Source organism: Salmo trutta, unplaced genomic scaffold, assembly GCF_901001165.1.
Source record: "Salmo trutta unplaced genomic scaffold, fSalTru1.1, whole genome shotgun sequence".
NCBI classification, from domain to species: Eukaryota; Metazoa; Chordata; class Actinopteri; order Salmoniformes; family Salmonidae; genus Salmo; species Salmo trutta.
Window position 1 is genome coordinate 296,435 of NW_021822711.1, and position 25,619 is coordinate 322,053.

A 25,619-nucleotide genomic window follows, 5' to 3' on the forward strand; every position below is an offset into this window, starting at 1 on the left:
CATTGTGTTACTGAGCTGAGGACAGTCTCTTACCTTCTCATTTTGCAAAAGACCACACTCTATAAATAAAAGAATATGTTGAACATTTTAGGCAGGAAGATTGGAGCTTGAAATAAAGAAAATAGATTAGCGTCTCCATGCTGAATCACAAAGCTCACTACTAGCTACGTTGACTTGATGGAAGGCAGTACAACAAAGAGTTAACAGCACAACTTAAACCTGGCAGCTCACCACCAGTTACCTATCTGTCTGTCCATGCAACTACAGGCATGCAGTCGTAGTCTCTAAGATAGAGGTGCACAGCAGCATATTATTTTTAGATATGAATTAAAAAGGGACATTACGGTATTATATCAGATTAATAGATCCTACTCCTTACCTTCAAAGTAGCCTCCATATATGGATTCCCCTCCTCTTCCATTGCCTGCCAGGACGTTAAACAGTCAGTAATGCTTCCAACATGACACAGAACAGTAAGAATGTATGGAAATCACTAGGGCATCAGATACACATTTATAAACTACCATTCAAAAGTTTGGGGTCACTTAGAAATGTCCTTGTTTTTTTTAAAGAAAGGCAAAAAAAAAGTTCATTAAAATAACATCAAATTCATCAGAAAAACAGTGTAGACATTGTTAATATTGTAAATGACTATTGTAGCTGGAAACGGCAGATTTTTTATGGAATATCTATATAGGCATACAGATGCCCATTATCAGCAACCATCACTCCTCCCAGTGAAGAGGCAACTCCGGGATGCTGGCCTTCTAGGCAGAGTTGCAAAGAAAAAGCCACATCTCAAACTGGCCAATAAAAAGAAAAGATTAAGATGGGCAAAATAACACAGACACTGGACAGAGGAACTCTGCCTAGAAGGCCAGCATCCCGGAGTCGCCTCTTCACTGTTGATGTTGAGACTGGTGTTTTGCGGGTACTATTTAATGAAGCTGTCATTTGAGGACTTGTGAGGCATCTATTTCTCAAACTAGACACTCTAATGTACTTGTCCTCTTGCTCAGTTGTGCACCGGGGCCTCCCACTCCTCTTTCTATTCTGGTTAGAGCCAGTTTGCACTGTTCTGTGAAGGGAGTAGTACAGCGTGTTGTATGAGATCTTCAGTTTCTTGTCAATTTCTCATATGGAATAGCCTTCGTTTCTCAGAACAAGAACAGACTGACGAGTTTCAGAAGAATGGTCTTTGTTCTGGCCATTTTGAGCCAGTAATCGAACCCACAAATGCTGATGTTTCAGATACTCAACTTGTCTAAAGAAGGACAGGTTTATTGCTTCTTTAATCAGAACAGCAGTTTTCAGCTGTGCTAACATAATTGCAAAATGGGTTTCTAATGATCACTTATCCTTTTAAAATGATAAACTTAGATTAGCTAACACAACGTACCATTGGAACACAGGAGTGATGGTTGCTGATAATGGGCCTCTGTACGCCTACGTAAATATTCCATTAAAAATCTGCCGTTTCCAGCTACAATAGTCATTTACAACATTAACAATGTCTACACTGTATTTCTGATCAAGTTGATGTTATTTTAATGGACAAAAAAAAGTGTTTTTCTTTCACACACACACACACACACACTACTGGTCAACAATTTTACAACACCTACTCATTCAAGGGTTTCTTTATTTTCACAATTTTCTACATTGTAGAATAATAGTGAAGACATCAAAACTATGAAATAACACATATGGAATCATGTGGTAACCTAAAAAAGTGTTAAACAAATCAAAATATATTTTAGATTCTTCAAAGTAGCCATCCTTTGGCATTGATGACAGCTTTGCACTCTCTTGGTGTTATGTCAACCAGCTTCATGAGGTAGTCACCTGGAATGCATTTCAATTAACAGGTGTGCCTTCTTAAAAGTTCATTTGTGGAACTGAATGCGTTTCAGCCAATCATCTGTGTTGTGACAAGGTAGGGGGGTATACAGAAGATAGCCCTATTTGGTAAAAAACCAAGTCCATATTATGGCAAGAACAGCTCAAATAAGCAAAGAGAAACGACAGTCCATCATTAATTTAAGACATGAATGTCAGTCAATACGGAAAATTTCAAGAACTTTGAAAGTTTCTTCAAGTGCAGTCACAAAAACCATCAAGCCCAATGATGAAACTGGATCTCATGAGGACTGCCACAGGAAAGGACCATTGCTGCAGAGGATAAGTTCATTACAGTTAACTGCACCTCAGATTCCAGCCCAAATAAATGCTTCAGAGTTCAAGTAACAGACATCTCAACATCAACTGTTCAGAAGAGACTGCGTTGATCAGGCCTTCATGGTCAAATTGCTGCAAAGAAACCACTACTTAAGAACACCAATAAGAACAACAGACTTGCTTGGGCCGAGAAACACGAGCATTGGACAGACTGGTGTAAATCTGTCCTTTGGTCTGATGAGTCCAAACGTGAGATTTTTGGTTCCAACTGCCGTGTCTTTGTGAGACGCGGAGCAGGTGAACGGATGATCTCTGCATGTGTGGTTCCCACCGTGAAGCATGGAGGAGGTGTGATGGTGTGGGGGTGCTTTGCTGGTGACACTGTCGGTGATTTATTTTGAATTCAAGGCACACTTAACCAGCATGGCTACCACAGCCTTCTGCAGCGATACACCATCCCATCTGGTTTGGGCTTAGTGAGACTTCACTCGTTTTCAACAGGACAATGACCCATCACACCTCCAGGCTGTGTAAGGGCCATTTGACCAAGAAGGAGAGTGATGGAGTGCTGCATCAGATGACCTGGCCTCCACAATCACCCGACCTCAACCCAATTGAGATAGTTTAGGATGAGTTGGACCGCAGAGTGAAGGAAAATCAGTCAACAAGTGCCTAGCATATGTGTGAACTGTTGGGAAAGCATTCCTCATGAAGCTGGTTGAAAGAATGCCAAGAGTGTGCAAAGCTGTCATCAAGGCAAAGGGTAGCTACTTTGAAGAATCTCAAATATATTTTGATTTGTTGAACACTTTTTTGGTTACTACATGATTCCATATGTGTTATTTCATAGTGTTGATGTCTTCACTATTATTCAACAACGTAGAAAACAGTGCAAATAAAGAAAAACCCTTGAATGAGTATGTGTCCAAACTTTTGACTGGTACTGTATGTATATTACACAATATATTGTGTAGGTTTACCCTATGAAGATGTAATATATTGTGTAGGTTTACCCTATGAAGATGTAATATATTGTGTAGGTTTACCCTATGAAGATGTAATATATTGTGTAGGTTTACCCTCGGTGAAGTCTCCTCCCTGTATCATGAAGTTCTTTACAACTCTGTGAAACGTGGAGCCTTTAAAACACAGCTTTTTCCCTGTGCTTTTCCCAGTTCCTCTCTCACCTGTAAAAACACAGTTACAGAATGAACTAAATGAATATGTTTCAAGTTGTACTAGTCGCATGTACAGGATACACATGGTATACACCGTCCAACCAAATGCTTACTGCTGGTTCCTTCTCCACAATAAGACATAATAAAATATAAGAATAGGAACATAAAGTAAATGGCTCAGTAGAATAGAATAAATGTTTTAGCATAATACAGGAAGTAAATTTATACTCCAATATTTTATACTTCCAACACTTCATGTCCTTTTGGGGAAAGGGGGATTGGGGGGCAAGTTTAAATTGTGCAGTATTTAGCAATCATAAGAGTCTGGTAGCAGCAGTTGAGATGTGTGTGTGTATCAAGATTATTAATTTAAACTAAAACTAAACAATTACTTTTTTTTGTAAACTGAAATATAAACAAATCTGTTACTAAAAGTATAATTTTAAAACCCTCCCCTTATTATCTTAAAAACCCTAACTATTATCTTAGACTCCAAAACAAACTAAAATAAAAACCATCATGAATTACACGAGGTGTTAGTTTTTTCTCTCTCCATTTTGGGCAAAATCCCCCCCAATTTTTTTAAAAATGATGTTTAAGGTTTTTTTTTCTAATAGGGTTTTCAAGCCTCAATCTTGGGGGGGGGGGGTCACATTGAGATTGAATTAAATTTAAAAGGTAGACTCAGCGAGATGGCGTTTCCGTGAGCAGCACTGCACATATTGGTCGCGTTTCCCTGCTTAGACGTTGCAAACATCAAGCAACGGTAGAGTGCCATGTCAGACTGCGCAGTCGGGCACCAGGCAGCTGTAACATGTTGGTCATGTTCCTCTGCTCAGACATTGCCAACTGGATCTTACAACGTCTGGATAGGTATCAGCTAACCACAACATATGCTATAGCAGTCTGGTGCCCGACTGCACAGTCAATGACGATGCACGCAACCATTGGTTGATGCATGCAATGTCTGAGTAGGGGAACGCAACCATTGGTTGATGCATGCAATGTCTGAGTAGGGGAACGCAACCATTGGTTGATGCATGCAATGTCTGAGTAGGGGAACACAACCATTGGTTGATGCATGCAATGTCTGAGTAGGGGAACGCAACCATTGGTTGATGCATGCAATGTCTGAGTAGGGGAACACAACCATTGGTTGATGCATGCAATGTCTGAGTAGGGGAACGCAACCATGATGTGGTTAGCTGATACGTAAAATACCTATCCGGGTTTTGTAAGATCTGGCAGGCGTCAGCAACTTCTGAGCAGAGGAACGCAATACTTTGCTCTCACACAATATCTTCACATGTGAATGGGTGCGCTTCATGCAGTTACATGGTAGCTACTGGACCAAAACAGCAGAGAAGTTAAGACTCACCCTTTAACACTGCTGGTTGTTGCAGAAATTGACCCTATACTACTGTTAACTTCGTGAATCTACTTCATCTCTCTGAGTCTAGCTTTAAACTAATCTAACCTATGACCTGACCCAGCACCTTATTACATTCACGTGACATCCTCCAAACACAAACTATACAACACAAAGTGCCTTCAGAAAGATTCACACCCTGGACTTTTTCCACATTTTGTTGTGTTACAGCCTGAATTTAAATGTGATTTTGTTTCACTGGCCTACAACACAATACCCCATGTCAATTTTTTGTTTCACAAATTAATAAAAAATTAAAAGCTGAAATGTCTTCAGTCAATAAGTATTCAACCCCTTTGTTATGGCAAGCCTAAATAAGTTCAGGAGTAAACATTTGCTTAACAAGTCACATAATAAAGTTGCATGGACTCACTGTGTGCAATAATAGTATTTAACATGATTTTTGAATGACTACCGCATCTCAGTACCCCACACACACAATTATCTGTAAGGTCCCTCAGTCGAGCAGTGAATTTCAAACACAGATTCAACAACAAAGACCAAGGAGGTTTTCCAATTCCTCGCAAAGAAGGGCACCTATTGGTAGAGTTATTAATTACACTTCGGATGGTGTATCAATACACCCAGTCACTACAAAGATACAGGCATCCTTCCTAACTCAGTTGCCGGAGAGGAAGGCAAGCGCTCCCGGATTTTCACTGTGAGGCCAATGGTGACTTTAAAACAGTTACAGGAGTTTAATGGCTGTGATAGGAGAAAACTGAAGCCTGGTCAACAACATTGTAATTTCTCCACAATTCTAACCGATACACGTGATTAGCAAATGTTATTGCGGGTGTAGCGAAACGCTACAGTCGACATGGTTGTTCTGGCTCTGAGTTCTATAGAGGGCTAACGTTGGGTCAAATGGACAATGTGCCAATCCTCTCCAACCTGGCATGGTATAATTTGATATGAAATCATTTCTTAATTTATAGACTAATCAACGCTGATCAGGCCTGTTCCTGGCCGATATGCAGCCCTAGATGAGAAAAAAAACAAATCCCTGCAAAGTAGAATAGTAGCCTAGGCTATACAGTGTCGGCCCACAATGCATTTCATGAATGCCCATGAGGTAGCCATCGTTTGTAAAACAGGCAATTTACCTTTAATCCCGGTCATTTGGTGACATTAATTTCTGTTAATGCAGATAATTTTTCGTAAACGTTGTTTTGCAGATTGCACACTAACGAAATAAACCAAAATTGTTTCTCACACTATCAAATCAAATTTCATTGGTCACATACATGTGATTAGCAGATGTTATTGCAGGTGTAGTGAAATGCTTGTTTCTAGCTCCAACAGTGCAGTAATATCTAACAAATTACACAATATATACCCAACACACACAAATCTAAGTAGGAATGAGTTAAGACAACATACATATTGACGAGCGATGTCAGAGCAGAACGGACTAAGATACCGTAGAATAGTATAGAATACAGTATATACATATGAGATGAGTAATGCAGATATGTAAACAAAGTGACTAGGATATTGGAGAATAGTAGAATACAGTATATACATATGTCCGGAAGCAAGACGTCAGTCTCGGCGACATGGTTGGTTTTCCTTTTGTAGTCCGTGATTGTCTGGGGTCCCTGCTAAAATCCTGAAGCATGGATTGCAATTGGTCAGACCAGCGTTGAATAGTTTGAAGCACGAGTACTTCCTGTTTAAGTTTCTGCCTATAGGAAGGGAGGAGCAAGATGGATTCATGGTCAGATTTGCCGAAAGGAGGGCAGGGGAGGGCCGTGTAAGCATTCCGTAAGTTTGAATAGCAGTGGTCGAGAGTCTTAGCAGTGTGAGTAGTAGTCGATATGCTGATAGAACTTCGGCAGCTTAGTACTCAGATTTGCTTTGTTAAAATCCCCAGCTACAATAAATGCAGCCTTGGGATATGTGGTTTCCAGTTTGCATAGAGTCCAGTGATGTTCTTTGATGGACGTCGAGGTATCGGCTTGAGGTGGGATGTAAACGGCCGTGGCAATGACGGAGGAGAATTCTCTTGGGAGATAATATGGTCGGCATTGAATTGTGAGGTATTCTAGGTCGGGTGAACAAAATGACTTGAGTTCCTGTATGTTCCTAGAAATTACACCATGAGTCGTTAATCATGACACACCCCTCCGTCCTTCTGCTTCCCGGAGATATTTATTCCTGTCTGCGCGATGTACTGAGAATCCTGCTGGCTTTACCGACAAAGTATCCCGAGAGAGCCATGTTTCCGTGAAACAAAGTATGTTACTGGCCCCGATATCTCTCCGGAAAGAAATCCTTCCTCTAAGCTCATCAACTTTGTTATCCAAAGACTGAACATTAGCGAGTAATATACTCTGAAGCAGTGGGTGGTGGGCACGCCTCCTAAGTCAAACTAGCAGACCGCCTCGAGTGCCTCTCCTCCGCCGCCGATGTTTTGAGTTAAAAAAAGTCAGTCTATTCTTCTGAGAAATGAAGGCTATTCCATGCGAGAAATTGCCAAGAAACCCTAGAGCTCGAACAGCGCTGTGTACTACTCTCTTCACAGAACAGTGCAAACTGCCTTGTAAAATTATAAACTTGGATTAGCTAACAACATGCCATTGGAACACAGGAGTGATGGTTGCTGATAACGGGCCTCTGTACGCCTACGTAGATATTCCATTAAAAATCAGCCATTTCCAGCTACAATAGTCATTTACAACATTAACAATGTCTACACTGCATTTCTGATCAGCTGCACTATCGAATGCATCCTGACCAGTTGTATCCACTGCCTGGTATGGCAACTGCTCGGCCTCCGACCGCAAGGCACTGCAGAGGGTAGTGCGTACAGCCCAGTACATCACTGGGGCTAAGCTGCCTGCCATCCAAGACCTCTACACCAGGCGGTGTCAGAGGAAGGCCATAAAAATTGTCAAGGACCCCAGCCACCCCAGTCATAGACTGTGCTCTCTACTACCGCATGGCAAGCGGTACCGGAGTGCCAAGTCTAGGACAAAAAGGCTTCTCATCCGTTTTTACCCCCAAGCCATAAGACTCCTGAACAGGTAATCAAATGGCTACCCAGACTATTTGCATGGTGTGCCCCCCCCCCAAACCCCTCTTTTACGCTGCTGCTACTCTGTTTATAATATATGCATAGTCACTTTAACCATATCTACATACTACCTCAAATCAGCCCAACTAACTGGTGTCTGTATATAGCCTCACTACTGTTATTTTTCACTGTCTTTTTATTTCTTTACCTACCTATTGTTCACCTAATACCTGTTTTACACTATTGGTTAGAGCCTGTAAGTAAGCATTTCACTGTAAGGTGAAATACACCTGTTGTATTCGGCGCACGTGACAAATAAACTTTGATTTGATGTCATTGATGTCATTGTAATGGACAAATAAAATATGCTTTTCTTTAACTAACAAACAAGAACATTTCTAAGTGACTCCAAACTTTTTAACGGTAGTGTACACTGTTCTCTAAATAAGCGATGTTGTACAATTAAAAGGTCAAATACACCGCATTTCAAACACACTAGTTTATTCAGGGCTTGTGAAGTTATACCTCTCGCTTTATGCACGGGGGCACTGTTTCCACGAAGTTGGAAACACAGAATCTAGCATGTCATTGTATGCTGTAGCATTAAGATTTCCCTTCACTGGAACTAAGGGGCCTAGCCCGAACCATGAACAACAGCCCAGACCACTATTCCTCCTCCACCAAACTTTACAGTTGGCACGATGCATTGGGGCAGGTAGCGTTCCACTGGCATCCATCAAACCCAGATTCGTCCGTCGGACTGCCAGATGGTGAAGCGTGATTCACTCCAGAGAATGCGTTCCCACTGTTTCAGAGCCCAAAGGCAGCGAGCTTTACACCACTCCTCCAGCCGACGTTTGGCATCGCTCATGGTGATCTGAGGCTTGTGTGTGGCAGCTCGGCCATGGAAACCCATTTCATGAAGCCCTCAAAGAACAGTTCTAGTGCTGACGTTGCTTCAAGAGGCAATTTGGAACTCGGTTGTGAGTGTTGCAATCAAGGGCAGAGTTTTTACACACTACGCGCTTCAGCACTCAGCGGTCCGAGCTTGTGTGGCCTACCACTTCGCAGCTGAGCCGTTGTTACTCCTAGACGCTTTTGCTTCACAATAACAGCACTTACAGTTGACCGGGGCAGCACTAGCAGGGCATAAATTTGACAATCAGACTTGTTGGTAAGGTGTCATCCTATGACGGTGCAACGTTCAAAGTCACTGAGCTCTTCAGTAAGGCCATTCTACTACCAATGTTTGCCTATGGAGATTGAATTGCTGTATGCTCAATTGTATACACCTGTCAGCAACGGGTGTGGCTGAAATAGCTGAATCCACTCATTTTGAAGGGGTGTCCACATACTAGCGTAGCTTGTCTACAGTGTATCGACTCAGATGTTTCTATAGGCAGTCATTTCCGCAGGCCTAATGGGAGATTGGGTGCGCAGCACGTGTGTAAAGGGAGCGGACAGATCGAGACGGAGGGAAAAGAGAATGTAGGGATTAGAACTGTGACCACTGGCTAGGTCACTTTTTTGTTGTGAGTCTCTAATGCACATAACACATGGAAGGAACACTCAAGTCTACGTGAATTAACAGTTGTCTTCAAGAGAAGAGAGATGGATTGGGATGTGAGGGGGTGTCGATCCCCCTTCCTAAATATCACTCATATTTAGGAAGGGGGATTGGCAAACAAAGTAATTTAATTTATGTGCCCCTAATACATCTGTTTATCCTACAGCTACTGTAAACAGTAATCATGAGCCTGTAACCCAGAGTTACACGGTTAGCACAGAGGCGGTATACAATAGTAGGAAGACCACTTTATGCAGCTCACCCTGCACTATCAGCTCCACTTGTGTATATGAGGTAGTTGTTAGGTTAGATTACTGGTCGGAACTAGAAGCACAAGCATTTCGCTACACTCGCATTAACATCTGCTAACCATGTGTATGTGACAAATAAAATTGATTTGAATACCATGAGTAAGTCTACCTCTGATAAGCTTCCCAGTAAAGCATTAAAAACAATCAACAACCCAGAAAAGTGCTAAAAAATAACCCATATTAACATATGCAGCCTGAGAAACAAGGTCAATGAAGTCAATAACTTGCTTGTAACAGATGACATTCATATTCTGACTATCTCTGAAACTCACTTAGATAATACCTTTGATGATACAATGGTAGCAATACAAGGTTAGAACATCTACAGAAAAGACAGAAATGCCAACGGAGGCAGTGCTGTTTATATTCAGAACCACATTCCTGTAAAGATTAGAGAGGATCTCATGTTAAATACTGTTGAAGTAATATGGCTACAGGTTCATCTGCCTCACCTAAAGCCCATTCTGGAGGGAAGCTGCTATAGACCACCAAGTGCTAACAGTCAGTATCTGGATAACGTGTGAGAAATGCTTGATCATGTATGTGATATCAACAGAGAAGTATATTTTCTGGGCGATTTAAATATTGACTGGCTATCATCAAGCTGCCCACTCAGGGAAAAACGTCAAACTGTAACCAGTGCCTGCAACCTTGTTCAGGTTATCAGTCAACCTACCAGGGTAGTTACAAACAGCACAGGAATTAAATCAACATGTATTGGTCACATCTTTACTAATGCTGCAGATATTTGCTACTAAGCAGTATCCAAATCCATAGAATGTAGTGATCACAATATAGTAGCCATATCTAGGAAAACCAAAGTTCCAAAGGCTGGGCCTAATATAGTGTATAAGAGGTCATACAATAAGTTTTGCAGTGATTCATATGTTGTTGATGTAAAGAATATTTGCTGGTCCGTGGTGTGTAATGAGGAGCAACCAGACGCTGCACTTGACACATTTATGAAACTACTTATTCCAGTTACTAATAAGCACCCATTAAGAAAATTACTGTAAAAACTTAAATTCCCATGGATTGATGAGGAATTGAAGAATTGTATGGTTGAGAGGGATGAGCATGGTGTTTGCAACGCCAGGGTTGTGGGTTCGATTCCCACGGGGGACCAGTACGGAGAAAAAAAATGTATGAAATGTATGCATTCACTACTGTAAGTCGCCCTGGATAAGAGCGTCTGCTAAATGACTAAAATGTAAATGTAAAATGTATGAGGCAAAAGGTATGGCAATTAAGTCTGGCAGCTCAACTGATTGGCAAACATACTGCAAATTAAGAAATCATGTGACTAAACTAAATAAAAGGAAACGACACTATGAAACAAAGATAAATTATATAAAGAATGACAGTAAAAAGCTTTGGGGCACCAAATTCAATGACACGTTGTGAAAAAAGCCAACTCGGCTCCTTCATTAATTTAAATCAGATGCTCATTCATCACTAAACCCACTGATATTACCAACTACTTTAATGACTTTTTCATTGGCAAGATAAGCAAACTTAGGGATGACATGCCAGCAACAAATGCTGACACTACACATCCAAGTATAACTGACCAAATTATGAAAGACAAGAATTGTACTTTTGAATTCCGTAAAGTCAGTGTGGAAGAGGTGAAACATTTATTGTCTATCAACAATGACAAGCCACCGGGGTCTGACAACTTGGATGGAAAATTACTGAGGATAATAGCAGATGATATTGCCACTCCTATTTGGCATATTTTCAATTTAAGCCTACTAGAAAGTGTGTGCCCTCAGGCCTGGAGGGAAGCTAAAGTCATTCCATTACCCAAGAAAAGTAAGCCCCCTTTACTGGCTCAAATAGCCGACCAATCAGCCTGTTACCAAACCTTAGTAAACTTCTAGAAAAAAAATTGTTTGACCAGATACAATGATTTTTCACAGTAAACAAATTGACAACAGAATTTCAGCATGCTTATAGGGAAGGACACTCAACAAGCACAGCACTTACACAAATGACTGGTGATTGGCTGAGAGAAATTGATGATAAAAAGATTGTGGGGGCTGTCTTGTTAGACTTCAGTGCAGCTTTCGACATTATCGATCATAGTCTGCTGCTGGAAAAACTTGTGTGTTATGGCTTTACACCCCCTGCTATAATGTGGATAAAGAGTTACTTGTCTAACAGAACAGAGTGCTCTTTAATGGAAGCCTCTCAAATATAATCCACTTAGTATCAGGAATTCCCCAGGGTAGGTGTTTAGGCCCTTTGCTTTTCTCAATTTTTACTAATGACATGCCACTGACTGTGTCTATGTATGCGGATGACAATATCCACGTCAGCTAATACAGCGACTGACATGACTGCAACACTCAACAAAGAGCTGCAGTTAGTTTCAGAGTGGGTGGCAAGGAATAAGTTAGTCATAAATATTTCTAAAACTAAAAGCATTGTATTTGGAACAAAACACTCACTAAACCTCAACTAAATCTCGTAATAAATAATGTGGAAATTGAGCAAGTTGAGGTGACTAAACTGCTTGGAGTAACCCAAGATTGCAAACTCATGGTCAAAACGTATTTATGCAGTAGTAGCTAAGATGGGGAGAAGTCTATAATAAAGTGATGCTCTGCCTTCTTAAGAACACTATCAACAAGGCAGGTCCTACAGGCCCTAGTTTTGTCGCACTTTGACTACTGTTCTGTCGTGTGGTCAGGTGCCACAAAAAAGGAAAATTGTAATTGGCTCAGAACAGGGCAGCACGGCTGGCCCTTGGAAGAACAGAGAGCTAATATTAATAATATGCATGTCAATATGCATGTCATTAATAATATGCATGTCTCTCCAGGCTCAAAGTGGAAGAGAGATTTGACTTCATCACTACTTGTATTGGTGAGAGGTATTGACATGTTGAATGCAGAGCTGTCTGTCTAAACTACTGGCACACAGCTTGGACACCCATGCATACCCCACAAGACATGCCACCAGAGATCTGTTTAAACTACTGGTACAAGGCTCAGACACCCATCCATACCCCACAAGACATGCCACCAGAGGACTCTTCACAGTCCCCAAGTCCAGAACAGACTATGGGAGGAGCACAGTACTACATAGAACCATGACTACATGGAACTCTATTCCACATCAGGTAACTGATGCAGCAGTAGAATCAGATTTAAAAAACACCTTATGGAACAGCGGGGACTGTGAAGCAACACAAACATTGGCAGGCACACACACGCACTATACATACACATGGATTTAGTACTGTAGATTTGTGGTAGTGGTGGAGTAGGGCCCTGAGGGCGCACAGTGTGTTGTGAAATCTGTGAATGTATTGTAATGTTTTAAAATTGTATAAACTGCCTTAATTTTGCTGGACCCCAGGAAGAGTAGTTGCTGCCTTGGCAGGAACTAATGGGGATCCATAATAAATACAATACAAATACACAGGCAAGGACAGACCGACATGGAGACTACCGAGACCGGCTACACCACCTCGCCCCCTTCCTCCCCTATCACCTCCGCCCACACCTGTCCCCGTCAGCATGCTTTGTCTCTCTGGAAGCCTGTCCCGGTGTCTCTTATTGGGATTTAAAGGAAACCGAAACCCCTGAAACACCACTTGAACTACTGGAGAGAAATGTGTGAGCGTCGGAAAACTGTCCAAAAGCACAGCCCTCCCTTTTACCCCTTCTCCTCTCCTCATAAATACTCTAATTTCCCATCCTAACACCTCCCCAGCTTGCCAGAGGGACAGAGACCCACTGTGGTTCAAAATCCTGTCTCCAGCCTCCAGACAACATGTTATTATCTGAACAGTCATCAGGTTTCTGAAAGTTTCTCATGTGGTTTAACTTGCTCATTAACACCATCTGAAGGCAGTCAGAAACCAGCCTCTAGTACACTTACAACCACTCCAACGGTCCAGTATGTATCGCATACTGAGGGCGGGAGGAAGCCTAGTGGTTAGAGCCGTACTTTTATGGCTGACCCTGTAAACAACACATTTCCGGTGTATGTGTAAAAAAAAAATGTTTTTAAAATATATATTATTTTACATTTAACACGCAGTGCATTCGTTAAGGATTCAGAACCCTTCACTTTTTACACATTTTGTTACATTACAGCCTTATTCTAGAATGCATAAAATAATTTTTTCCTCATCAATCTACACACAATAGCTTAATGATAAAAGTGAAAACAGGTTTTTAGAAATGTTTGCAAATATATAATTTCAAAAAGTATTCAGACCCTTCGTTATGAGACTCGAAATTGAGCTCAGGTGCATCCTGTTTCCATTGATCATCCTTGAGATGTTTCAACCACGAGCATTAGTGAGGTCGGCATTGATGTTGGGCGATTAGGTCTGGCTTAGAGCTGGGCAATATGGCCTAAAAATCATGTCTATTTTTTTCAAACTTATTTGCGATTCTACAACTTGATTGGAGTTGACCTGTGGTAAATTCAATTGATTGGACATGATTTGGAAAGGCACACCTGTCTATATAAGGTCCCACAGTTGACAGTGCATGTCAGAGCATAAACCAAGCCATGAGGTCGAAGGAATTGTCCGTAGAGCGCCGAGACAGGATTGTGTCGAGGCACAGATCTGGGGAAGGGACCAAAAAATGTCTGCAGCATTGAAGGTCCCCAAGAACACAGTGGCCTCCATTCTTAAATGGAATACATTTGGAAACACCGAGACTTTTCCCAGCCAGAGTCCGGACTTCAACCTGATCGAACATCTCTGGAGAGACCTGAAAATAGCTGTGCAGCAACACATTTATAGACAGGTGTGTGCCTTTCCAAACCATGTCCAATCAATTGAATTTCTCACAGGCGGACTCCAATCAAGTTGTAGAATCGCACATAAGTTTGAAAAAAATAGACATGATTTTTAGGCCATATCGCCCAGCTCTAAGCCAGACCTAATCGCCCAACATCAATGCCGACCTCACTAATGCTCGTGGTTGAATGGAAGCAAGTCCCCATAGTAATGTTCCAACATCTAGTGGAATGCCTTTCCAGAAGAGTGGAGGCTGTTATAGCAGCAAAGAGGGGACCAACTCCATATTAATGTCTATGATTTTGGAATGAGACAAGCAGATGTCCACATACTTAGTGTACATTCTTTGCCAAATCCCGACAGCTTTATCACAAATTGAAAATGGACTGGTTGATTAAAATAGGGAAAAATGTTTCTGGTTCAGCATGTGAATGGAGAAGAAGCTGAGAAGCAGAAGACCTGTAACGTTTCAACCGCGATGGCAAACGTGAATGGTAATGGTGCCGACTCCAGTCCAACCGTTAGTGTCTCATGCGGTCACACTCCCCACTGATCTTCAGAACCTCCATACGGTTCTGGTCTTGGAAATTAAAGCTACCATTGCCACTCAGCTCAAAACTGCCATCGATGCTGCTCTGGCCCCCTTCTCCGCCGTCCTGCAGATGAACAAGGCCGCCGAATTGATGGCTTTGAACATGACCTGTGTGACGGCATAGTAGCCCTTGAGAAAACAGTTACCCGTCTGAGCTCCAAAAACCAAAAGCTGATTGACAAGACCAATGACCTGGAATCCCATTCTCGCCGTTTCGTTGGTATACCAGAGAACCGTGAAGGGGTGGACTCGGTTAAGTTCATGTCAGAATTCTTTGTGGAGGTGCTGGGTCCGGCCATCGTTCCATCACCCGCGAAGCTGGATAGAGCCCACCACATTGGCCCCTCCCCAGCGGGCAGAGATGACAACTCCAAGCCTAGAGCGTTTATCGTCCGTTTTCACTACTACCGTGACAAGGAGCACATCCTCCAGAGGCAGGGCAGAGACCAGCTACACTTCTGCAGACGCAAGGTGTTAATCTTTCCTGACCTTAGCTCAAATGTCGCCAAGAAAAGACCTACATTTCTCGATGTGAAACACAACCTTCATGAGAAAAAATGTGAAATTCTCACCTCGCTCGTCTCCACATTGAACATGCTGGGTGGAAGCTACGGTTCGACTCCCACGAGGACGCCCAGCAGTGGTTTAACAGTCCCTTCTGAGCCTTATCTTGGATCTATGACCTACTCTTTTGCCAGGTAGCATGCATAGCCTAGCCTACCCTCTAAGTCGAAGGCATGTTTTGACTTAAACGACAGAGCCTTCCCCCCCATGTTGCCATTCCTTTTCTACCAGGCAGAAACCCTGACGTTATTGAACTCTGATATGACTAATACTGTCTTGTGTGGTTGTTATTTAAGCTACACTTTTGGGAGGTGCTTTTTATTTGGCTGGATGGCTGGCATAGTAATGCATGGCTACAATTCCAGGCTTTTGCAGAGCTTTCCTTTATTTGATTTTACATCTTGATACTGACTGAAGGACTTTTCACCACTTTATTACGCCCTATTGATCACTCGTACATGTACAGACACTGATTGGAGACTCCCTGAGTCAGGACAGCTCCGTTTTACTGTTACGGGGTTCTCTGTCTTTGTTATCTGTTGACTTACTTTACCATTTTGTGAAAGCCTTTTCAAATGTATTTAGAATAGGAAGGTTCTGTTTATATGCATCGAAGCTTCGCAAACTTCAACCTGCTGTCTCCATTCACTGGGGAAGGAGACTTTGGGTTTGGGAGAGACCTTTTTTGGTCCTATTTGTTTTCTTCATCAGTTCTCTGTTATCTTAACAAACGCTTGGTCTGTTTTCACAGCTTTTTCCTTTCAATTTTTAGATGGCTAGCAACACTAATAACAGTAATATGGGAATAGGTAGGCCTAATCCTATTAAGCTTTTATCTTGGAATTCACAATGAACAATCCTGTCAAGAGGTCTAGGGTCTTCTCCCATTTGAAAAAGCTAAAAGCAGATAAGGTCATTTTTACAAGAGACCCATTTACGCATTAAAGATCACTCAAGGCTACAAAACTCCAGGTTTAGTCAGGTTTTCCATTCAGACCTTAACTCCAAAGCCAGAGGGGTTGCACTTTTGGTTAGTAAAATAATACATTTCTCTACTACTGATGTTATTTCAGACAGTAATGGGAGACTCTTAATCACAACTGGCACCATTTGGAACACACCTGTACTATTGGTCAATGTATATGCGCCCAATTTTGATGTTGAATTTGCCAATGGAGTTCTGGGGGAAAATCCCTTCTCTGAACACCCATCTTTTGCTATTTGGCAGGGATCTGAATTGTGTTTATTAGCCCGGCTTCAGACCGCTCCAACCCCAGAACAATGTCTCCTTCTGCTATGTCAAAGTCCTTCTCAGATGTTATGGCTCAGAATGGGTGTACAGATCCCTGTAGATTTCAGATTCCCCAAGCAAGAGAGTATTCGTTTTCTCATATTGACCATTTTTTATTGATCATAAGTTACTTACAAATGTCAACTCTTCTGAATATTTACCCATTGTAATTTCTGACCATGGACCTTTAGCCCACGACATAGCCCTATCAGGACAAACCCGCGCTCCTCTCTGGAGATCCAATTCTCTTCTCCTGTCTGATGCAGACTTTCGTTATCTCCACTTCTACTGATCTTTTTCTTTTTTCCAAATCAGACAATCACTCAATCACAGTGTCTTCTGATCCCTCCTGTCTCAGCCTCCAGTATTTATGCTGCAGTAGTTTATGTGTCGGGGGGCTAGGGTCAGTCTGTTACATCTGGAGTATTCTCTTGTCTTATCCGGTGTCCTGTGTGAATTTAAATATGCTCTCTCTAATTCTCTCTTTCTCTCTTTCTTTCTTTCTCTCGGAGGACCTGAGCCCTAGGACCATGCCTCGGGACTACCTGGCATGATGACTCCTTGCTGTCCCCAGTCCACCTGGCCATGCTGCTGCTCCAGTTTCAACTGTTCTGCCTGCGGCTACGGAACCCTGACCTGTTCACCGGACGTGCTTGTTGCACCCTCGACAACTACTATGATTATTATTATTTGACCATGCTGGTCAATTATGAACATTTTAACATCTTGACCATGTTCTGTTATAATATCCACCCGGCACAGCCAGAAGAGGACTGGCCACCCCTCATAGCCTGGTTCCTCTCTAGGTTTCTTCCTAGGTTTTTGGCCTTTCTAGGGAGTTTTTCCTAGGGAGTTTTTCCTAGCCACCGTGCTTCTTTTTTTTTCTTTTCTTTATTTTAACAGGGAAAACAGACTGAGACCTGGATCTCTTTTACGGCTGTGCCCTGTGTAAACATGTTGACATATACAGTTTTAGGCATACAGATAAGAACATTTCAAACATACAAAACAAAGACACAATTCAACAGAAACAATCACAGATAACATCATATTGATCCTCCATAACATTTTTAAAATGGGCAAGGGACACCAGAGTGTCTAACTTAAGTTGGATCTGCAGTTTGTTCCATAAATAAGGCGCAAAGGAACTAAAGGCAGTCCTACCCAACTCTGTGGAGACCGCAGGAGTCTCTAATGTAATCCACATCTGTGATCTGGTTTTAAAATTTGTATATCTAGTGGAAATTAATGATGATATATATGGAGGTAGTTTTAAAAGAAGCGCTTTATAAATAAACAAGAGAGCATGTTGCTCTCGCCTCACAGATAGAGAGGCCCAACCCACATGTTGATATAGGATACAGTGATGAGTTTTGTAACTATCACCCGTGATAAACCTGAGTGCACAATGGTAAATAGCATCCAGTGGTTTTAATGTGTTTGCCGATGCATGCATATAGATAATATCACCATAATCTAAAACGGACATAAAAGTAGCCTGCACAATTTGTTTTCTATTTACAAAGGACAGACAAGCCCTGTTTCTGTAAAGGAACCCTATCTTGAATTTGAGCTTTTTTCCCAATTCAGTAACATGTTTTTTAAAAGAAAGCCTATCATCTAACCATACCCCTAAATATTTATATGCAGAGACCTGTTTGATTTGAGTACCATCCAAGCTAGTGATTACAAAAGTGTTTCTAACAGAGTTTAGACCTAGAAAAAAACATGACATTTGTTTCCTTAGCGTTTAAAACAAGTTTAAGCTGTAAAAGAGACCCCTGTAGTATCCTAAAATCAGACTCCAACTGCATTAAAGCTTGGTCCGCTGTTGGAGCAATAGAGTACATCACTGTGTCATCTGCATATAAATGGAATTTACAATATCTGACATCATCACCAATGTTGTTTATATAAAGTGAGAACAATAGTGGGCCAATTATTGAACCCTGAGGGACCCCTTTAAGTAACTGTAAGGAGTCAGACTTGACCCCGTCGACCATGACGGCCTGAGTTCTATCTTTAAGATAGTCATAAAACCATCGGCAGGCATCCGTGCCCACTCCTATAGATGACAGCTTACTCAAAAGGATAGCATGGTCTACAGTGTCAAAAGCTTTTGACAAATCTACAAACAACGCAGCACAGTGCTTTCTATCATCTAAGGCATTTGCAATATCATTTACAACAAGCATAGTGGCCGATGTGGTACTGTGTTTAGATCTAAAACCAGATTGATTGGTGCTAAGAATACTGTTAGCAGAAAGAAAAGACTGTAACTGTTTGTTGACTATAGATTCTAGGATCTTTGCCAGACAAGGGAGCCTAGAGATGGGTCGATAGTTATCCAAATCACTACCGTCACCTCCCTTATGTAATGGCAGAACAAAAGCTGCTTTCCACACCTTAGGGATAATTCCTGTGCTTAATGTTAGATTAAAAATGTGTGTCACTGAACCAGCAATGATAGGTGCAGCACACTTAAGTAAGAACGGGTCTAAATTGTCAGCGCCTAAGGATTTCTTAGTATCAATGGCACACAGGGCAGCTAGAACCTCTGCTTCGGTTATTTTCTGGAAACTAAAAACAGGGTTACCATTTTCAGAGTAACGGTTGAAAAGCAAGACGAAAAATCAACTAACTGGCCAGTGCCACAATGGCCACTTTTCCTTTCAAATAAAAAACCAGCAGAGATGAAATGCTTATTAAAAGCATCACAAATATCATTTTTTTCACTTAGGATACAGGAATCTGAGGTAATTTGCTTAGGAAGAGAAACAGCAGAATTCCCCCGTTTCAGTGAATTAACGGTTTTCCAGAATTTTGCAGGATCTCCTGCAGAATCTGTCATAGCATTAAGGAAGTAATTTGATTTTGCCTTTTTGACAGCTGCAGTACATTTATTTCTCAATTGCCTAAAAAACAGCCAATCATCTGGAGTACCCATTTTCCTCGCCAAGGCCCAGGCCCGATTCTTTTGCAGGAAAAGACCTGACAATTCAGGAGAGAACCAAGAACTGGTTCGGTTTCTTACTCTGTGATTCTTAAGCGGGGCATGTTTATCAGACATAGAGGTAACAATAGAAGAGAAAAAAGCAAGGGCTAAAACCGGGTCCAGAAAGCAGCAAGTGGATAAAAACTCAGAGTGATATAAGTTAAGGGTAAAAGCTTGCTGTGAGAAATGTTTATAATTTCTCTTAGAGATTATACAGGGATCAGAGTGTTTCAGCCTGGTATCTCTAATACAAGCAATAGGGCAGTGGTCACTGATATCATTTGCAAAAACCCCACTGGCTGTGTATTTATGGGGGATATTTGTTAGAATAATGTCTAGTAGAGTAGATTTTACTGGGTTCTTAAAGTTGGGACGGGTTGGTTTAGTTATCAGCTGAGTTAGATTTAGCTCAGTACAAATGTCTTTTAATTTATCGGATACTGGTGAAAGCCAATCCAGGTTAAAATCTCCCAAAATCAGTAATTTCAGAGTTTGCATAATTAGACAGTATATCAGATAATTTGCATAGAGTACAAGGAGGAGCTGGGGGGGGGGGGGGGCGATATACCCCTCCTAGAGTTAAACGAGCATTATTACCAAGTACCAAATTTAAAACTAGACATTCATATTGCTTTGGGACAGAGGTTGATATGGACACAGAAACATTTAGGCAGCATTTTCCATAAATCGCGATACCACCACCTCTACCAACTCTATCAGCTCTATAAATATTGTACCCAATCAACTGAACATCTGAATCAGGCACAGAATCACACAGCCACGATTCAGATACAACCGATACGTCAACATTTGATTGTGAGACCAAAATTTCAATAAAGTCCAACTTTTGTATCAGGCTTCTAGCATTCAAATGAATTATTCCAATGCCATTGCTACAGGAATTCATATCAGATGGAGTATCCAAGGTAGCACCTGAAGCTGCACTGGATGAGCAATAAACCATTTTCGAGCTATTGACAGAGCTCAATTTTATGGAGACAAGATTACTACTAACAATACCTCTCTGCATGTGAGTAGTATTCGCAATACGGTGAATGGACAATAATCTAGGAATTGCAGAAAGGTTGTTAACTGTAGTTTGTTCCATATTTGCAATTGAGGGACTAATTAATGAAACTGGGAGAGGAGCATTGAACGTAGTCTGATAGGGGAGCGTACAATCCCAAAAGTCAACCCCCGAAAATACACAACGTCAGGTATCAAAGGCTCTACATGAGGCAAGAGTAAGAGACATGTTGGTGGAGAGGATGCTGGAGCCATACCTGTTAAGATGTAAATTGTCCCGAAGAAATAGACCTGGTCGGTCTGTAAAAGCTGCAAAGTTATCCACAAATGGAATTCCCATCGTGCAGCAGTATCCCTTAAGCCAGGTGTGTAATTGGCGTATACGACTAAAAACCATATCCGTGTAGCGTGGGGATGGAAATGGACCGGAAACAACGCACTGCTTCCCAGATTCCAGCAGCGTATTTATCAATGTTTTAAAATCGTCTCTCAATTTCTCTGACTGCTGGAGTTTAATGTCATTAAACCCAACATGGACAATGACAGTTGAAGCGGCGGAGTGCTTGCTAATAAGTAGTGGTAGCATGGAATTTAGGTCAGGGATCCTAGCGCCAGGGTAGCAGAAGGTCTCAGCTTTCAGGATGGAAACGTTTCGGACCATGGATGAACCCACCACGAGAACGGAAGGACTACAGATGGGTTTACTGGGTAAATGACAGGGCCTCTCCCGGGTGATCTGCCTCCTAGCAGGTTGAGGGGGGCTAGCAGCTGAGTCTGACGACCTAGCGGCAGGCAAGGAGCGCAGATGAGTATGCTTATTGATCTGTGTCAGCAGAGTAGGGTACCCTGTCATTTAGCCTATTTTTTTTTTTTTTGAATGTCTCCAGTCATATGAAGTGTAGTAGAACTGCATGAAATGTGTTTTTTCCCCACGCAAAGAAAGAAGCGTATCTGACATAGCCAATAGCCCAGGCCTCTATGCTATACGAGTTCAAATCAAACTGTCACATGCTCCGAATACACTTTACCGTGAAGACTAATCTGTACATGTAGGTGGGGCGAAGTGACTATGCATAAGTAACAAACAGAGAGTAGCATTAGTGTACGGGGGGGGAGGTCAATGTAAATTGTCCGTTGACGATTTTATTTATTGTTCAGTAGTCTTATGGCTTGGGGGTAGAAGCTATTTAAGAGCCTTTTGGTCCTAGACTTGGCGCTCTGGTACCGCATGCCGTGCGGTAGCAGAGAAAACCATCTATAACTTGGGTGACTGGAGTCTGACAATTTTATGGGCTTTCCCCTGACACCGCCTATTGTATAGGTCCTGGATGGCAGGGAACTTGGCTGCAGTGACGTACTGGGCCGATCGCACTACCCTCTGTAGCGCCTTACGGTCAGATGTCGAGCAGTTACCATACCAGGCGGGGATACAACTGGTCAGGATGCTCTTGATGGTGCAGCTGGAGAACCTATTGAGGATCTGGGGACCCATGACACATATTTTCAGTCTCCTGAGGGGGAAAAAAGGCTTTGTTGTGCCCTCTTCACGACTGTCTTGGTATGTTTGGACCACGAGAGTTCGTTGATGATGTGGACACCAAGGAACTTGAAACTCTCGACCCGCTCCACTACAGTCCCAGTCGATGTTAATGGGGGCCTGTTCGGCCCGCCTTTTCCTGCAGTCAACGATCAGCTACTTTGTCTTGCTCACATTGAGGGAGACGTTGTCCTGGCACCAAATTGCCAGTTCTCTGACCTCCTCCCAATAGGCTGTCTCATCATTGTCGGTGATCAGGCCTACCACTGTTGTATCGTCAGCAAACTTAATGGTGTTGGAGTCGTGCCTGGCCACGCAGTCGTGGGTGAACAGGGAATACAGGAGGGGACTAAGTACACACCCCTGAGGGGCCCCAGTGTTAAGGATAAGCGTGGCAGACGTGTTGTTGCCTACTCAAACCACCTGGGGGGGGGCCGGAAGTCCAGGATCCAGTTGCAGAGGGACGTGTTTAGTCCCAGAGTCCTTAGCTTAGTGATGAGCTTCGTGGGCACTATGGTGTTGAATGCTGAGCTGTAGTCAATGAATAGCATTCTCACATAGGTGTTCCTTTGGCCAGGTGGAAAAGGGCAGTGTGGAATGTAATGGAGATTGCGTCATCTGTGGATCTGTTGGGGCGGTATGCGAATTGGAGTGGGTCTAGGGTGTCCGGAAGGATGCTGTTGATGTGAGCCATGACCAGCCTTTCAAAGCACTTCATGGCTACCGACGTGAGTGCCACGGGGCGGTAATCATTTAGGCAGGTTACCTTCGCTTCCTTGGAAACAGAGACGATGGTGGTCTGCTTGAAACATGTAGGTATTACAGACTCGGTCAGGGAGAGGTTGAAAATGTCAGTGAAGACACTTGACAGTTGGTCCTCGCATGGCTTGAGTACACATTTGTGAATGTTGACCTGTTTAAATGTTTTGTTCACATCGGCTACTGAGAGCGTTATCACACAGTCATCCAGAACAGCTGGTGCTCTCGTGCATGCTTCAGTGTTGCTTGCCTTGAAGCGAGCATAAAAAAAGGCCTTTAGCCCGTCTGGTAGGCTCGCGTCACTGGGCAACATGCATCCGGGTTTCCCTTTGTGGTCCGTAATAGTTTTCAAGCCCTGCCACATCCGAAGAGCGTCAGAGCCGGTGGAGTAGGATTCAACCTCAATCTGTATTGACGCTTTGCTTATTTGATGGTTCGTCTGAGGGCATAGCGGGATTTCTTATAAGTGTCCGGATTAGTCTCCCGATATAATTATGGTCAGATTTGCCAAATGGAGGGCAGGGGAGTTTTGAATGCATCTCTGTGTGTGGTGTAAAGGTGGTCTAGGATTTTTTTTCTCTGTGGTTGCACATGTGACAAGCTGGTAAAAATTTGGTAAAACTGATTTAAGTTTGCCTGCATTAAAGTCCCCGGCTACTAGGCGCATAGCTTCTGGGTGAGCATTTTCTTACATTTACATTTTAGTCATTTAGCAGACGCTCTTATCCAGAGCGACTTACAGTAGTGAATGCATACATTTCATACATTTTTTTTTTCCGTACTGGCACCCCTTGGGAATCGAACCCACAACCCTGGCGTTGCAAACACCATGCTCATCCCTCTACCAACTGAGCAGTATCCAAATCCATAGGATGTAGTGATCACAATATAGTAGCCATATCTTGGAAAACCAAAATTCCAAAGGCTGGGCCTAATATAGTGTATAAGAGGTCATACAATAAGTTTTGCAGTGATTCATATGTTGTTGATGTAAATAATATTTGTTGGTCTGTGGTGTGTAATGAGGAGCAACCAGACGCTGCACTTGACACATTTATGAAACTACTTATACCAGTTACTAATAAGCACTCAATCATTAAGGAAATTACTGTAAAAACTTAAATCCCCGTGGATTGATGAGGAATTGAAGAATTGTATGGTTGAGAGAGATGAGCATGGTGTTTGCAACGCCAGGGTTGTGGGTTCGATTCCCACAGGGGACCAGTACGGAGAAAAAAAAAATTATGAAATGTATGCATTCACTACTGTAAGTCGCTCTGGATAAGAACGTCTGCTAAATGACTAAAATGTAAAATGTATGAGGCAAAAGGTATGGCAATTAAGTCTGGCAGCTCAACTGATTGGCAAACATACTGCAAATTAAGAAATCATGTGACTAAACTAAAGGAAACGACACGTCGTCGTTAGGTAGGCCCACAGCGTCGTCGCGTTAGGTAGGCCCACAGCGTCGTCGCGTTAGGTAGGCCCATAGCGTCGTCGCGTTAGGTAGGCCTATTTGTATAATTTTTGGAATGATGATCAGGATCTGTTAGTGGTAGTTTAGTGAATTCTGCACCGAGGGACGACGACACTGTTCTTAGTTTTTTTCTTAACAATAACAATTACATTTTGTTTAAATGTTCACACCACTACTGTACACGCCATGCCTGGTACATAAGTGAAAAATACACATGCCTAGTACATACATCATACATGTAACTCAGACTGGTATGCCTTCATCCCGAAACACTATCTCAGACAGGGACAGACTGTATGGTACTTTCACCACATCCTGCAGCAGCTCTTCCTCCAGGAAGAGATGTCTTCATGGTATTGGAGGTAATGTCTAACTGGATGTTCATTATAGACGAGGTACATTTCATACATCTCAAACATGGAGGTTAAGATAGGCTTCATGTAATATTGAGTTGGAACTCAGCTCTGTGGATGAAACATCCAGACCTGCTGTGTCTGGTCAATACTCACCAGTGCACAAACTGAGGAAGTTTTTGCTAGTCTTGGGACAGACATCGGAGAACAGTTGATAGACTATACGTCCAACTGAAACAAACAAAACAATTTGTTAGGCCTGACTGAGGAATCAATCTGAAACATATCCTGGGCTGACAGGTCTCTCTAGCTAATAAATATTTCTAATGGCAGTATGGCACCTGACCAATCATCTCAACACCGCAGTTATCTCTAGGGCTGGGACAATACCAGTATCGCAAGATTTTGGCAAAAATGAATACATAAAACCGCTCTTTGGTCCTTTAAAAACCTGCTGTATGTAAAATAGTGTATATGCTATAGCTTGGAAAATAAATAAATTTGACTCTGGACGACAACATGTTAGTTGTCATCCAGAGCCTATTGGGGCTGCTTTCCTAAAGAAGTTCAATCCA

General features: G+C 42.3%; 1 protein-coding gene across 2 annotated transcripts in view; it reads right to left on the reverse strand.

Annotated features, from left to right (window-relative positions):
* Positions 1 to 25,275, reverse strand: part of LOC115183965 (NK-tumor recognition protein) — a gene marked incomplete at its 5' end in the record, with an annotated part of 68,958 nt that extends 43,683 nt beyond the window's left edge. For both annotated transcript variants that reach the window (XM_029744951.1, XM_029744950.1), the window contains 3 exon segments: positions 380 to 424; positions 3,258 to 3,365; positions 25,201 to 25,275. In XM_029744951.1, coding sequence (XP_029600811.1) covers positions 380 to 424; positions 3,258 to 3,365; positions 25,201 to 25,275 — 228 coding nt within the window.
* Positions 25,276 to 25,619: the final 344 nt, after the last annotated feature.